This window comes from Ranitomeya variabilis, chromosome 4 (assembly GCF_051348905.1).
Source record: "Ranitomeya variabilis isolate aRanVar5 chromosome 4, aRanVar5.hap1, whole genome shotgun sequence".
NCBI lineage: Eukaryota > Metazoa > Chordata > Amphibia > Anura > Dendrobatidae > Ranitomeya > Ranitomeya variabilis.
Window position 1 is genome coordinate 156,677,604 of NC_135235.1, and position 17,402 is coordinate 156,695,005.

General features: G+C 42.0%; 1 protein-coding gene across 1 annotated transcript; it reads left to right on the plus strand.

Moving 5' to 3' along the window:
* The first annotated feature begins 6,063 nt into the window (after positions 1-6,063).
* On the plus strand, positions 6,064-16,654 carry LRIT2 (leucine rich repeat, Ig-like and transmembrane domains 2). Its single transcript, XM_077257200.1, has 3 exons — positions 6,064-6,206; positions 6,554-7,338; positions 15,412-16,654. The coding sequence occupies exons 1-3, from the start codon at positions 6,097-6,099 to the stop codon at positions 16,230-16,232; spliced, it is 1,716 nt and encodes a 571-aa protein (XP_077113315.1). The 5' UTR covers positions 6,064-6,096; the 3' UTR covers positions 16,233-16,654.
* The last annotated feature ends 748 nt before the right edge of the window (positions 16,655-17,402 follow it).

Below are 17,402 nucleotides of genomic sequence, written 5' to 3' on the forward strand. Positions count from 1 at the left end.
GTACCCCTGTTACCCATATTTAACTGCATTGTGCCTACTTTTTTATTTTAGGCCTACTAAGTCTGTCTGGGCCACTCCAGTCCTGACAATCGTCCTCCGCTTAACAACGCTCTGCCGCCTGTGTACCCCTGTAACCAATTTTAAACTGCATTGAGCATACTTTTTAAATTTAGGCCTACTACCTGTGTCTGTCTGCGACACTCATTACAGCTGTCCTTCACTGCACAAAGCAGAGCCTCAATTTGCAGCCGATATCACATATTAAAGTGCATTTGGCCTACTAGTTTGGTTGGGCCTACTAACGGTGTCTGCCGCTCCTTGGTATTCTCCTGTGTTTTTCTCCTGACCTTCAATCTTCAGGCTTTCGGCCTATAGGAATTTTAAAACTGCATTTGGCCTACTGGTTTGGTTGGGCCTACTAACGGTGTCTGCCGCTCCTTGCTGTTCCCCTCCACTGAACAAAGCAGTGCTGCCTGTTTACTCCTGTTACCAATTTTGAACTGCATTTCGCCTACTTTATTCTTTGGGTCTATATCTGTGTTTCCTCCTCATCCTGCCCATTGCCCAGCCACTGCTAGATGAGTCTGCTGGTACATTGACCCAGACCACTACATTCCCCTTGCACTCTACATAGCCAGTATCTGACCCTGCAGAAAGTCTGGTTCCCCTTCCCGCATACTATACCACCTTACACGGGGACAAAGAGGAAGGTGCAGATGAAAGTGCCGGTTCCTTCAACAGGTGAGGGGGCATACTCATTGGCGATGTCACTGGCACAAGGCCCCTCATAGTACGCAAAAGTGTCTCTGCCGGTGGGAGGCGCCCCCGCCGTCAATCACAACGCCATACTTTGAGGGGCCCTGTGCCAGTGGCAATGCGAACGAGTGTGCCCCCCTGCTTGCTCATGATCACAGCACTTGCAAAGTTGAAATACTTACCTCTCCCTGCTCCACCGCGGTGACGTAGTCCGCGTTTCCTGTGCCCACGAAAAACTTGAGCCAGCCCTACTCCCCCCACAACTGTTGCCAAATGAAGATTGACAAGCTTAAGTAACAAGAATTAATGTTTTTGGCATTAAAATAGCTCTGTTGGTGTTTTCCTGTCCTCCACTCACTGCCGACTTTGATTCTCCATTGACTTGCATTGGGTTTCGTATTTCGGTCGGATCCCCGACTTTTCGCAATAATCGGCCGATTTCACCCGACCCGACTTTTGACAAAGTCGGGTTTCACAAAACCCGAAACGATCCTGAAAAAGTAAAAGTCGCTCAACCCTACTGCCAGCTATATGTGTGATCTGGTGATGGTAACTGTTAATGTTAGGTGTCGAGTTCCCACCTCTGCACAGGGGGAGTCTCGAACCATCTCTGCTGCTGTCTCCCATTTTTCTCCAGCCACAGTGGAGACGTTGGTCCCAGCGTCTGACTCAAGCTGATACTGTGCGACTGGTTACTGCTGCCCTTCCAGGCTCTGCCTTTTTAGCCAGCACTGATCTGATCAGCAGCGAGCAGGTCTTTCTGGGACTAAGTCCTGCTTTTCCCATACTGAGCATGCCCACGGGACAACCTCCCATTGGAGGTTGGGGGTCACATGCTCGGGTCCTGTTGTGGCTCCTATTGGACCATCTGGAAGGTCCCGTAGCACTGCTGCTATAAAAGGTTCGCATGGCTGCTCGGCCATGCACTAGTGTATACTTGATAACGTGTGTGTAGATGTGTGACTGTCGCTCCTTAATCATCCCCTTCCTAGTGTTGTTGACTGCTCGCGAATGGTGGATGTTATCTAGCGCCCGACAGTGCTACCTGCACACCTAACACACGATACAGTGTCTGATTGCAGTGACCGCCAGTGCGGCGCCGTGCGCTAATAGAGCGCTTTCCTGGCCCAAGTCTGGGTGGTTAGTGGCGTCCGCCAGAGCGGCACTGCACGCACTCTTGTGCATTAAATTATTATTTCTGGTTAACTCTGACACCACAGTAGCGGTGTCAAGCGCAAGAGGTCTAGAGGAACTCTTTCCCAGAGTCTTGGGACAGAGTTCTGTGACTCCTTGCTTGCGCTCTTTGTGCGGTACCACGGCTCTGTAACGCAACAGCGTTCGCTTCCTTCTTACCGGGTGAAGCTAACCTGTGTGTGTGTCCACATTATACCGCCATATAGTCCGTCATTACTCAGCAGCAGGTTCCATCTCTGCTCGGTGGACCCCGTTCTGCGAACGCACCTTATACCATCTTTCTAATTATTTGGTGCGTTCCGCTAGCAATAACAGTTAATGTGTGAAAGGTGAGAAGTGGAGTTTTTCCAAGAGAGAGCGGTGGGACTGTGGACAGTTCAAGGGGTGGATGCGGGGCTGGGGTGGTACCTGGGTGGAGACTCAAGGGGGTCCTGAAAATTTTGTCAGTATGGGGCCCCAAAATTTCTAGTGGCAGCCCTGTCCCTGCGTCGAGAATTCCCCCTGTAAATAAACCTGTTAACCCTTGCTCTGCCTGCATCCCGTCACTGCATCCCACATCCCTGCTTGATATCTTACAAGAACATAACTTATGTCCTCTAGCATCTTTTTTATTATATAATCTATGCCTCCTAGCATTTAGCCATTGCTATTTTCATCACAATTTATACAATTTATACCTCATAGCATTCAGCCATAAATTTACTCTAAATAATGAATTTGCATTTTTATTTCTCGACCTTTATTCCATACTTTAATAAAGTAATAAACTACTCTTTTCACTGCAGTTTTATTCCATTTCAAATGATGTTCCTACATTCCCCTGTCACTATTATAATTTTTTTCCCTTCTTTGGTATTCCTAAAAAAAGTTTATTCACCGGCATTTTGATTTAATTATATACATTTTTGTAACACACTTGAAGTTTTGTTCCGGGATCGTTGCCCATTCATATATCCATCATCCTGAACCAGCACCAGTCTGTCTTCTAACTTTAGCCAGGTTGACAGTATGTTCCCAGTGACCTGATGTGGTTTACACAATGGTTCTTACCATTAGTTGAAACATAAACTGTTATAGTGGCTCGCTGCCCTAATGACACAGGCTTGGTACTTTCAGTAAATTTGAGAGTGAGTTTGTATCAATGGCATATTTCTCAAAGACAAATACACATGTTTTGATAAAGGATTTTTTATTCAACAATCATTTTTATACACTTTTTTCTCTGGATGGTGGGTTCTTTTTATTTAGTCATAGATTCCTTACATACATGGTCTGTTTATTTGTAATGTATTTAATCAGTGTTTGTGATGTTTTTGCTTCATGAACTTTGACTTGTCATGTGCTCGGTTTGACGTTTTTGTTTTTTTTTAAAGAGAGATAGAGAGATAAGAACGTACAGACCTGACAATCCGCTTGTAAGGTTTTGTCCAGAGGAAGAGGTCCTACATCACCTCGAAATGCCTTAACTATATTACCTGTTTTGAAATAAAGCTTTGAAGAATATCGTCTGCCATCCATCTTTATCACCAGCGCAGATTTGGACACATACACCCGGATGCACCATTATCCTCAGTTTCTGGACCCATGTCCTGCAGCAGTACTTCTCCCCGGTGCACCCCATGTTTTTAACCAGTTAAGACCCGATTTGCGCTTTTTTTGTTCTCCAGATTTTCTGCTTCCATGTTGGTGCTAAACTGAGCCATGTGTTTTTGCCAACTCTGAGTTGGCGCATCCTTGCAGACATATGGACTGTGATATATCATTTTGGAATGCTTTCCTCTTTTGCTGAAAGGGCCGTGATTACTTTACTTCACCATGGTTTATTCTGCATATACATAATGTACCAGTGAAGGACTTAAAAAGACAGTGTTCCTGTGCCTACCTCCGTGTACAGCTGAGTGAGCCGATTTACCACAACATGTATATATGTATAGATACTGTATACAGTATATTAAAAAATAGAGGTAGCACACCAAATAAGTGAAAATCACGTGCTAATTAATTGCCCATATGGCGACATTTCGGACCAGAGATGTGGAACCAAACTTTGGCATATGGGCAATTATATAGCACGTGATTTTAACTTATTTGGGGTGCTGCCTCTATTTTTATATATATTTACAAGGAGTGGGATGTATCTGGGAGGCCCTGCACCCCTACTACAGTTGGTGCTGCGTTTTGCTCTTTCTTCTAGATATACAGTATATACATAATAAAACAATTTAACAACCTCTTGATCCTGGTGACAAGACATCCTGTGTCCTTTTGTTAATATTGATGAGTTTTTTGAAGTGAAAATGCAGCAACTGCACAACAAATCTGCAATCATTTTTAGACCTGCATTTTTGTAGTGTTTTTGACTGACTTCATTGAAGTCAATTGGTAAAAAAGCTGCAAAAACTCTGAAAGAATTGACATGCTGCAAATTTGAATCTGTACCAAATCTGCAAATCACAAATATGAGACTTCAGGATTCTTATATCACTTTGATAGCATTAGGAAACCTTCAGGCTTTGTGACAAATTTGTGCAAAAAAAATATGTTGAAGATGCTAAAAAAAGGCAATGTGTGCTCACAGCCTTAGTGTCATATGTCCGTAATGTTGATTAGGACAGGGGTTATGGGGTATAGTAAGACATCCCTTGGGTGAAATGTGCTAGTCACAACAAGAACAACTGTTGCAGATATTTCTCAAAATGTAAACCAACAAATATTAGAAAATGGTCTGTCCTTGATGTGGTATATGTCAGTATGCCTAAGAGCAGCTATGGTCAGTTGGAGCATTGAGGTCATTGCTCAGCACAGAGAGACAACTTATCTCATGGAATGGGATCATTGTATTATCAAGCACAGGAATCAGAACATATATGTTGAGATCTATAAAACGTGCTTCTCTTTACTATTATGTATCAAATCCCAGAATGTTGTATTTTGTTTGTTAAACTGACTTGTTGAATTTAGATAAGAACCTACTATTTTGAAGAGGAACAAAAAAGTGAGCATGATGTTTTTTTTAGAATGAAATTTGTGTTTCGAAATTGTGTTTTTTGTGCGATATTTTTAACAAAATTTATATTTTAAATCTGCAATTTCAGTGGTGCCATACCAAGATTTTTAACCTTAAAGGGAATCTGTCACAAGGTTTTATTCTACCTCACCTGAGAGCAGCATGATATAGGGGCAGAGACACTGATTCCAATGATCACTTAGCTTACTGGGTGCAGTCGTTGTGACTCAGCTGACCCCACCCACACCACAGCTTTCTGTGTATATTGTCTATTGACAATGAGCTGCATAGCAGAGGAGAGGGTGTGGTCAGACCAGGGCTCAGGTGCATTGTGGTCCAGGCAGTGATAATCTTGCTGATAAACAATAATTGTATGAAAACAGCTCACAGCCTAAGTGACACATTCGTGGAATCTGTGTCTCAGCTGCTAGATTATACTGTCCTCAGATTACATAGCAAAAACCTGCTCACAGATCCTTTTAAATGCTTGTTTCCATATTAAGAAGGGGATAGGGGATTACTTATTGATCAGTGGCTGATTGACTGCTGGGATCCCCACCAATCCCAATAATGGTGAAACACTATTTTCTGATGAAATCACCTCTACATTCATTCTCTATGGGACTGCTGGGGATAGCATAGTACAGCACTGTCTTTTCCTGACAGTCCCATAGATTATGAATTGAGTAGTGGTGCGCTTGTTCGGCCACTTCTTAATTCAGATGCAGTGTTTTACAGATCCATTCTCGGCATTGCCAGGGTTCCAAGCATTGGCTCAGCAATTTTCATCCTTGGATATGTAATAACTTCTAAAGATCTGAATGGCTATTTAATGGAAAATGCCTGGAGTCTGATCTGTAGCTTGCATAACAAAGTCAACTCCCATGGAGTTATAATTTTAGGTTTTTATCATGAGCCATCTTGCAAAATGAAGGCATTTTAAAGATCACAATTCTCCATTACATAACCAAAAATATCATGGCTAAGTGTAAAACTGAAACTTCACTTTAAATTTGAGTTAATGACTTCATCAGCCGCTTGCTCTAATTGAAAGGAGATTAATGTTAATCGGATTTACTACTTGGAGCCTGTCTGCTTGTCTCCCAGAATAAGAAAATAGTTTTTACCCAAGAAAGAATATGGATGCAGCTTGGCACCTCATTGTTTTGCTGCTTTTCTTCTCTGAATTTGGCTTGGTGTCTCTGTCTTGTGTAACCGGATGTTCTTGTTCGAATGACACTTTTGGGCGGTAAGTAATAGATGTTGACATTTTAATAAAGTAATAACATAGGGATAATGGAAAGCGATTTCCATTATTTTTAACTGAACTAAAAGAAGATTGGAATAGAAGTGCACAGATATACTGTTAATCAACATGTATTGTATGTCTGCTAGTCCTACATTAATGGTGAGTGTAGAGGTGGCACTTGGGGGCTCATTGAAGAAAGCTATAGTGAAACAAATTGTGTTAGGGTTGTAAAAGCAAAAAATATATAACTGTGATTAAACAGGAGTCTATGTATATTCAGGCACATGTAAGCTAGTTACAACATCTTCTCTTACATGTTGTCTTTTATTCTGTTGTCGGTTTTATAGGAGTCTCCTTTGCATGTCTTCATCTCTACATAAAATACCAGATGACATTCCTCCAGATATTCGAAAAGTAAGAATAGAAAAATGTCACCTCACCGAACTTTCTCGGGGATTGTTTGGTGGGGTTAGCTCATTAGAATACCTCTGGCTTAATTTTAATAACATTACTCTAATGCATATGAAAAGCTTGGAAGACCTTAAAAATCTAAAGGAACTAAGACTACAAGGAAACAAATTACGATCAGTACCATGGACTGCATTTCAAGACACTCCTGCTTTAAAGATACTAGACCTCAAGCACAACAGGTTGGATGTTCTCCCAGAGCATGCAATGAAGTTTCTGTCCCATCTGACCTACTTAGACTTATCCTTCAATCAGCTTACAATTATCTCTAAAGATGTTTTTTCAAACTGGCCCTTGTATCAAAAAGCACATGCAGTAGAGAGATCTGAAATAACTACCAATGTAGTTTTGGCCTTACATGACAACCCTTGGATGTGTGATTGTCGTCTTAAAGGCTTTGTCAATTTTGTGAAAACTGTCAGCCCACCTTTTATATTGATGAACTCATACTTGATATGTGCTAGCCCAAATTCTAAAACTGGCAAGTTCTTTCATGAGCTGGAGTTAAAAAGCTGCTTAAAGCCAACCACCAACTCATTAATGTCCAACATCACTGTACAGGTCGGGTTGAATGTTACATTGGTGTGTTTCATAACAGCAAGTCCTTCACCATTAATATTATGGACCTATGGATTAAAAGCATCTAATATCAAAGCATATAATGGTAAGTTCAAATAAATCCATACATATCTGCCCCCATTAGGGTGATTGTTGGTCAAGTGCCCATTATAATCAATACTTCCCTTAAAAAAACAATGATTGAAGAATGCATATGTATGTAATACATAGGAGGGGTGAGGAAAGGAGATGATAGAAGAACTGCAGTAGCTGGAGGACCTGAGTACACATAAGTGATAGGGTTATCATCTATACTTAAATGGAGAAGTGCATGTGTGGAGTAAATATTGACGGCAAATGTATTATTAGTAAGAATGGATTGGTGGGGTTAAAAGAGAAGGATGGGGACAGTGGTCAATTACATGATCGATTGAGGCTTATGATATGTGTGGAAACCACAATGTCATGGAGTGATGACAGCCCAAAAAAGGGAATCTGTCAGGAGTAGAGATGAGCAAGCATTAAAATGCTCGGGTGCTGGCTACTCGAACCAAGCAATTTCTAATGCTCCGATGCTAATTTTGAGTAATGAGAATAATCAGAATCTATGGAAAATCAGAGCATTTTTCCAGCACACTCTAAAAGGAAGTCTGGGGGCAGTGAAAATGTTGAAATAGATGGAAAGAGTGCTGAATGGAAGGAGAACAACATGGGGAAAACCCCTGGAAGCATGTCTAATTCCAATATGTCTGCTGAGAACAAAAATGTCACAGTTTTACTCCTCTTTAAGGTCTGACAATAAAATATTCAAAGCTGGCAAAAAATTGGAGTTTACGGGAAAAAAAAGTTAAGAAACATTTTTTTCCTAAATAATAACTTGTGTATAGGGCAAAATTGAAAAGGGATTACAAAATATATAATATAAGAACACCATTTATTTCTTTATTAAAAAATAGGAAATTTAAGTGTAATTTATGATAGAAGCAAGAACTGCCACAACTCAGATACACCCTGTATTAGACACAAATGAGGGCCTCATACACACTATATTCAAATTGCAATGTAGTTGTACTCCTAGACTCATAAAGGCTATGCACTTCCCCAAAAAATTACAAGCAGGGTCATCCATACACCTTTGAAGGCAACAACTGTAGTGCCTCATTCAAATAATGTGAACAGTGCAGTTGTGTTACTGCTACACTAACTAAAGATCTGCCAATAATTACAAGCAGGGTCATCCATACACCCTTGAAGGCACCTACTGGAATACCTCATAACAAAATTAAGAAAGTGTAGTTGTGATACATCTACACTCATAAAGGCTTTACAAAAAAGTGCAAAGCCAGGAAAAAATTATAACTAGGGTCATCCAGTCATCCATAAACCATAGAAGGCAACAACTCTTGGGCCTCATTCAAATATTGAGCATTAAAAACATTTTGTTTTGCTTTCATCTGGGGTTGTGGAAAAGTCAGGTCTAATCCATGCTTTTTTTCATTGTCATCAGAGAGAGACTGTCAGCACTTTCTGTTGACGGGAGAAAGCTCCTGTCTGTTATGACCCCCACCCCCTGTGTTACTAAAAACTCAATCAGACAGGATGCCAGCAGCAGGGCTGCACAACACCTCCTAACCCAATATCTGAAGTTCACAGAGGAATTAGGGACTGTGCTAGTTTGGCAGGTATTACTTGACTATCTTTAAAAACTTTTCCATCCTTGTCAAAAATAAGGCATTGACATTGGAGCTGGTTTTATACAACTGGCCTCTGCTGTTCACAAAGCATTGCTAGCATGTGCAGTGTGGAGTTCCAGTTGTGGTAACATCGCACACCAGTTGGTGATCTGGCACTTGCATGCGCTGCTGCAGCAGTGCCAGAGCAGTTGTAGCTGACTTGCAGAAATGAGCACTGACCTTGATCAGAATCTCTGGCAAATATGGGTAGGTTTTCATAAACCGCAAAACTACCACGTTGACCATGTGGGCCAAGCATGGTATGTGTGTGAGCCTGCCAAGCTTCAGAGCCAACTAATAATGGTACCATAGTGTACAGTTTGTCTTCTAGATGAATTAGCTTCAGCAGAGCCTGTTGCCGCTTTGCTAAGGAAGTGCTGCAGAGCTTTCAGCTGATGTGTGCTCTACGATAGCATGTCTGAGATGAAGGATGAGGAAGAGCAGTAGGGTGTGCAGTAACTGGTGTAGGAGGAGAAGGACACTCTAATAGAAATAAGACCACCACTCCTCAGCGTTGGCAGCATATGTGCCTTGCCAGGCCTCCACAATAATCACCCAGTGTGCTGTCAGTGAAATGCAGTGTCCCTAGCTACAAGCGCTAGTCCACGTGTTGGTTGTTAAGTGGACAGTCACAGTAACCATGTTGGTAAAGACACTCTTGATGTTCCCGGACACATGCTGGTACAAGTTGGGAATGCCACACTGGGAGAAATAGAGGTGGCTGGAGATCGAGTACCAAGGGACCAAATTTATACTCCTGTAGCAGGTCAATTTTGTTTTTTATTTCAAATCAATGAAATTGCACACAAACCAAGTTCTACAATGTATATGAATACAGTCAATTTTTGAATAACTAAATTTGTACACATGTAGAATGTAAATTTTGGTTCTTATTTAAAACCAATGAAAGGATGAAAGTATATATGACAATAGACAATTTTTCAACAAAGATATTTTGTGAACTCTACCAGGCCAAGCGGTTTTTAAAAATTTGAACCCACTGTAATTTTACACAAAGCATGTAAAACTGTATGTTTGTATAATTGAATCCATAAAAAGTTTTTGAAGGTTTTTTTTAGCTTTATATACCACCGTAATGTAACAAGAACCACGTTACATTGCATGGATGACTCATTAAATACATTAATAATATTAGTACTTTTTTTTTTAGCATTATATACCGCTGAAATTTAACACAAAGAAAGTAGTACTGTATGGATGAGTAATTGAAAACAGACAAATTTTTAAATGCTTTTTTGGAGTGTTATATACCATTGAAATTTAACAGAATGCACCGAATACCGTATGGATGACTAATTGTATCCAGAAAATTTTTTCAATGCTTTTTTGGATTGTTATTAGTGTTGAGCGATACCTTCCGATATTCAAAAGTATCGGTATCGGATTGGATCAGCCGATATCCAAAAAATATCGATACCCGATACCAATACAAGTCAATGGGACACAAATATCGGAAGGTATCCTGGATGGTTCCCAGGGTCTGAAGGAGAGGAAACTCTCCGTCAGGCCCTGGGATCCATATTCATGTAAAAAATAAAGAATAAAAATAAAAAATATGGATATACTCACCCTCGGACGGCCTCTGGCTGTCACCGCTGCAAGCGTCTGCCTCCGTTCCTAAGAATGCAGAGTGAAGGACCTTCGATGATGTCGCGGCTTGTGATTGGTCGCGTGACCGCTCATGTGACCGCTCACGCGACCAATCACAAGCCGCGACGTTATCGCAGGTCCTACACTCACTGCATTCTTAGGAACAGAGACTGCCGATTACACCGCTAAGGTCCAGGGTCCGCCGGAGGGGTGAGTATAGCCATATTTTTTTTTTTTATTCTTTATTTTTTACATGAATATGGATCCCAGGGCCTGAAGGAGAGTCTCCTCTCCTCCAGACCCTGGGAACCACACACTGGGAACTTCCGATTCCGATTTCCGATATCACAAAAATATCGGAACTCGGTATCGGAATTCCGATACAGCGAATATCAGCCGATACCCGATATTTGCAGTATCGGAATGCTCAACACTAATTGTTATATACCACCGAAATATAACAGAAAGCATCTAATACTCTATAGATGACTAATTGAATGCAAGCAAATTTTTCAACACTTTTTTGGAGTGCTATATATCACTTAACGCTTTTCACCAAATTGGCTCATCAGAAAACCTGGTAAGTTATTACTCATTCAAAATGTAAACTTAGAGAAGCTGGATACAGAACATAGTAAAACTGAACATAGTCATAGCGTCCTTCTTATCTGTGTTATCTGTGTTCTATGTCCAGCTTCTCTAAGGGTACCGTCACACAGTGGCATTTTCATCACTACGACGGCACGATTCGTGACGTTCTAGCGATATAGTTACGATCTCGCAGTGTCTGACACGCAGCAGCGATCAGGGACCCTGCTGAGAATCGTACGTCGTAGCAGATCGTTTGAAACTTTCTTTCGTCGCTGGATCTCCCGCTGTCATCGCTGGATCGTTGTGTGTGACAGCGATCCAGCGATGTGTTCGCTGGTAACCAGGGTAAACATCGGGTTACTAAGCGCAGGGCCGCGCTTAGTAACCCGATGTTTACCGTGGTTACCAGCATAAAAGTAAAAAAAAAAAACCCGTACATACTCACCATCTGATGTCCTTCAGGTCCCTTGCCGTCTGCTTCCCGCTCTGACTGACTGCTCGCCGGAAAGTGAGAGCAGATCACAGCGGTGATGTCACCGCTGCACTCTGCTCTCACTGTACGGCGGCACTCAGTCAGAGCGGGAAGCAGACGGCAAGGGACCTGAAGGACATCAGATGGTGAGTATGTACGGTTTGTTTTTTTTTACTTTTACGCTGGTAACCACGGTAAACATCGGGTTACTAAGCGCGGCCCTGCGCTTAGTAACCCGATGTTTACCCTGGTTACCAGCGAACCTCGGCATCGTTGGTCGCTGGAGAGCGGTCTGTGTGACAGCTCCCCAGCGACCACACAATGACTTACCAACGATCACGGCCAGGTCGTATCGCAGGTCGTGATCGTTGGTAAATCGTATAGTGAGACGGTACCCTAAGTTGACAGCCAATAAATATATGGGGATTGCCTGACAGTCACTCTAATGCTGTAGCCATCTTGGTGGTGGCATTACTGTGAATGGCTGGCCGCCTAGCGTCATCATGTCTATATAAGACCCATGATGCTATGCTCGTCACTCTGTACCCCGGAAACATGCAGAGCAGGGAGAGATGCTGGTGAAAGAGGGACAGAATTGTAGCTGCATGTTAACCCGGGATTCAACCATATTTACATTTCTTTCAAGTACAAAACAGCCCTTCTTAGGGCTAATCATAATCAATATTCATACTGCTGTTACCAGCACTTAGGGAGAGATTGTGCTGATGGGATCATGTAGGACAGGATAGGGTGAATTGCACGTCCTTTATGCTGCAGCCTGCAACACATACCAAAGCCCCTTCTCAGGGCTAATAATATTGTTTCTTCACTTAATCCTGCAAACTGTTCTGAGAAGGGAAATATTATACACCATTTTTACTGTGAGAGTTGTGCATCAAAAGCATACTGCCAGACATGGTAAGATCTCAATAACATCGCTATATTGCTCGTAACCCGTCCATCTGAGGTACGCACTTTTCCTGCAATAGTAATACTGCAATTTTTTTAATAAGTGAAATTTTTAATGACATAGTGCTTCATAACACACAAAAAATTGATTGTTAGAAATAGCATTGCTATTTTGTGCAGTCTTAAAGATCCATCTCAAGTTGGCCAATTTCCCTGCCATTGTAATAATGCAATTTGTTTCAGCACTATCCTTGTATACAGCATTGCCTCGAAACACACAAAAAGCTTGTTTGGTTAGAAATAGCATTGCTATATTGATACTCTACGATGATGAGACACAATTGCCAACAAGTGGTGTTGTTACATCAGCAAGTCAGGAGGAGGATCAGTGTGAGGAAGTGGAAAAAGAGGTGGTGGACAATGAAGTCATTGATCCAACCTGGGAAAGTGACATGCAGAGCAAGGACAGAAGTGCACAGGGGGAGGGATACAGTGAACCACAACAGGCAGGAAGAGACAGTGCAGTTGGGTGGCCAGAGACACAAGGTGGGAAACTGTTCCCCAGAGCACCAACATGGGTGAAGTTGCCAAGCAAAGGGTTAGGTGTTTCCGAGTCTGACACATTTTTAAAGACAGTCCAGTTAGTCCAAAAAAAGGTAATTTGCAACATCTGCCATGCCAGCATCAGTGGCAGCACAACTACATGCTTAACCGCCACCAGCATGCTCATGCACATAACAGCAAAGCACCCAAGTAGTTGGGCTGAACGCAAGGATCCAGAAACATTGTCCAAGGGTGATGCCACTGCCTATTTCCCTGTTCTACATGTATGCTAATCCCCTGTCCATGATGCAGGCGAAGATGCCTCCCACCCTGTTATTGCACACTTGCAACCACTGTCAGCAACCACGTCCATGTCCTTGTCCCAGTGCAGCGTTCAGTTGTCCCTACCCCAGTCTTTGGAACGCAAGCGTAAATATGCAGCCACCCATCCACGGCCTACAATATTAAACCACCACATTTCCAGACTACTTACCCTAGAAATGTTGCCGTTTAGGCTTATGGAGACTGAAGCTTTCCGCAACCTCATGGCAGTGGCCAGTTCTCAGTAGTCGGTCCCCAGCCACCACTATTTCTCCTGGTGTACCATCGCTGTCTTACACAAGCACGTGTCCCATAACATCAGCTGTGCCCTTACCAATGCTGTTAATGGGAAGGTCCACTTAACCATGGATACCTGGACAAGTGCTTGTGGCCAAGGACACTACAATGCCTGACGGCACACTGGGTGAATATTGTGGAAGCCTGGGCACACTCAGATCCTGGGACGAATCATGTGCTACTGATACCGAGCTTTGCAGGCCATGGTTTAATCAGGGTTACCTGCACTTCATCCTTAGACTCCATCTCTGGAACATCAACATCAGTCGTGAGCTGGAAGCACTGCAGCACTGCCTTGGTCAAGCTGCAGGCTCTGCTAAACCTAATCTGCTTTGTAGACAAACTGCATGCTGCTGCATAGTTGAAAGGACCAGAATGAACTGTGGTTCTTGTCCCTGAACCTACAGCCAGGCATGGTAGTTTGTGACAATGGCCGTAACCTGGTGGTGGCTTTAAAGCTTGGCAACCTCCCACATGTACTATGTCTGGCCAATGTGCTCAACTTAGTGGTTCATCAGTTTCTGAAAACCTACCCAATTATGTCTGAGCTACTTCTGAAAGTGTGCAGCATGTGTGCCCATTTCAGCAAGTCAGCTGCAGCTGCTGCCTCCTTGTCAGTGCTGCTACAGTGTTTTTCAGCTCACTGACTGGTATGCGAAGTTGCCACACATTGGAACCTAATGTTACATATGTGGGCAAGGCTTTGTAAATTAAAGAGGAGGCTTTGCAAGTGGAGCAAGTTGAAATGGTGCAGGAAACTATACTGGGTGATGCCACACAGCCCAGTCTCATCTCATCTTCTCAACGTGGTTTGGGTGATAATGAGGAGGAGGAGGAGGAGGAACAGATGGTACTACCCACACCACCTTTACCCCATATATTCAGCATGGATGGCATGAATATGAGGAAGACAATGAGGATGAGAACGTGGACAATCATCCTCTTTGTGTGGACAGGGAAGTCTTGGCTGTTGTCAGTCTGGCACACATTGCTGAGTTTATGTTCCTTGGACAACCAAGGAGTGGATATGAGAGAGGCACACCCTGACCAGATGCAGCAGAGGCAGACGAACACTCTCAAAGGTCTGGGACAGACCTCAGGGCTGGGGTACTTTGACAAGGAGGGAAAAGTTTTGGAAGATCCTGAATGAGTACCTTGACGACCTTATCAGTGTCCTCCATGATTGCTCTGTGGCTTACAACTGTTGAATATCCAAGCTAGACATATGTGGCATGTACTGTCTCTCTATGTCTCTATGTCTTGGAGGTCCTGGCCTGCCCTGCTGCTAGTGTTTTGTCAAAGCAGGTTTTTAGTGCCACTGGGGTATTATAAACGACAGGCACATTTGACTGCCAACTGAAAATGTTGGCAGGCTGACTCTTATCAAAATGAACAGGGGCTGGATTGGGCCAAACTTCTGCACACAACGGCTGACAGCAGCGGAACATAAACTCAAATCCAGTGTTCTTTTTCTAGTTTATGTATATATATGTATAGCTGTTATGGTTGAGCATAGTTATTAAGAATGGGATTGTCTGAGTAGTAGAAAGCTCCTTTAAGTAATACATTTTGCACATTTTATTGCAGCTGTGCTGTCTCCTTTAATAGAATGTGAAGGGTTTTATATAATGCAGTCTATTAACAATTGGCAAACATTTTTAACATTTACCGGTATATTTAATATTTTTTATTATTTCCACAGTGTCCACCACTGCAATAGATGAAGAAACTATAAAATCGGAGTTGATGATCCCAGTAGTGCACCTTGCAGATGCTGGAGTCTATAACTGTGTAGCCAAAAATTTCCTTGGCAACTCTACTTCTTCAGTTATTGTACATGTCCAGTCTCCAAGGCCAGGAGATCCCTCAATGTTTCCATCATACGCTTTTAGTCCATCATTGCCTTCCGATGAGAATGTGTACATTGATGTGAGAATCGCCAAACAGACAGTTTACGGAATATCTTTAGAATGGTTCGCCGTGACAGAGAATCCCAGTGAAACATGGTATACCATTTATTTTGGAAAATATGATGACAAGGAAAAAGATGTCATAAATATTGGTCCTGGAATTTATACATATTCTGTAAATGATTTGCTTCCAACAACTAAATATGAAGTTTGTATTACATTAAAAAGTCAAAGACCTAGGAAAGGACAATGCATTGTGTTCATGACAGGCAGTGACATCAGTGAACTAGAACAGAGGGAAAAACTTATCCATATAATTGTTATTGTATGTGCTATGGTATTAGCAGTTCCCGCTGGTATGTACGCATGCACCACAGAGACCAGACTTAACTGTATTGAGAAATGCTTAGGTATTTGCCGGAAAAGGCATAAAGTCCAGAAAAATTTAAAGAAGAATAACACCAAAGAGAGCACTTTTGACAGCTTGCAGGCCAGCAGTGAAGAAGGGTTGTGCCAGAGAGAAGGCACTGAAGAAAACCGGAGGCGAAGATGTTCAGAAGAAAAGCTTAATAAGCCTAAAACAGAGAGCAAAAACCCAGCAGAACTGTACTAAAACAGTGTTTCTTCTTGCCCAATTAATAGACTTTGTGGAGGAAGCGCAAATAAACATTTTAATTGGGCAAATGCCTGGACATTGGAGTGAGAGATGCGCTACTGAAACGCTGATATTTGTAATAGATCAATTATAATGAAGGAAAACTTTGTATCAGGTTTGCACACCAGAACTGACTTCCAAATTATCAGTATTTCCCACTTTCCATTTGTAGCTATCTGAACAGTGAAACTACATTTACTTACTGGATCATAAGTTTTCGTTTTGCAAAATGTGCCCAACAATATAGCAGTGGTTGTGTGTTTCAATCCAACGAGTCAAATAAAAATATAAAATCATTTACATAATACAATTACAGTGTGTTCCCGATGTAAAGATGGCCTCAGACATGAGATGAAATGTTATAGATTCCTTTTAATGACTATAGTAAATTTTAACTAAATATTGCTGCCATTGCTCAGACCTGATACAGCTGTAAGCATTAATCTACACCTGACATATGACGTACATATATGTCACATGTTAGATACTTGTGCATAGAGCAGGATCAGGGCCTGAGCCTGCTCGTTACATAACAGGTACTGACTGTATTATGCAGCTGACACCCATCTGTAACTTTTGAAATCAGTTTTAGCATATAGTCAAATTGTTGTCAATTGTGAATGCGGCATCTAAGTGCTCAAATGGTAGGGTGATTTGTAATTGCACAACACAATTGCAAGGTTCGGCATCTATTTTAAGACTATTTTTCTCTTCTTGCAATTTCCTTCTTATTCTCTATTTCGCCTTCTAGTTAAGGTCACTGCTATGCATTTTCATTCATCAGTCACCTATACAGAAGTCATCACAAGAAGTTCTATTTCTAACCTATAAAGAAGTTTTCTCTCTAACATGTCAGTCTATAGAATCTATGCAAAATATATACTTGCTTAAAGCACCCCTCCAACATTTTTTTTTACTTACTATTGACTGTAGAAGAATACAGCAGCTGGTGAGTATGTATTATTAGTGACATGGAACTTATATTAGTCATTAGGGTAGATCAAATAGCTTTGGATAACTCTTTATCCGAATAGCTATAGAGCATCCCGAATAGCTGCATTGGTAACACAGATATCTGGAGCACTCCTGATAAACAGCTGTTCGGTGCTGCAGCTGCACGTGTCGTGG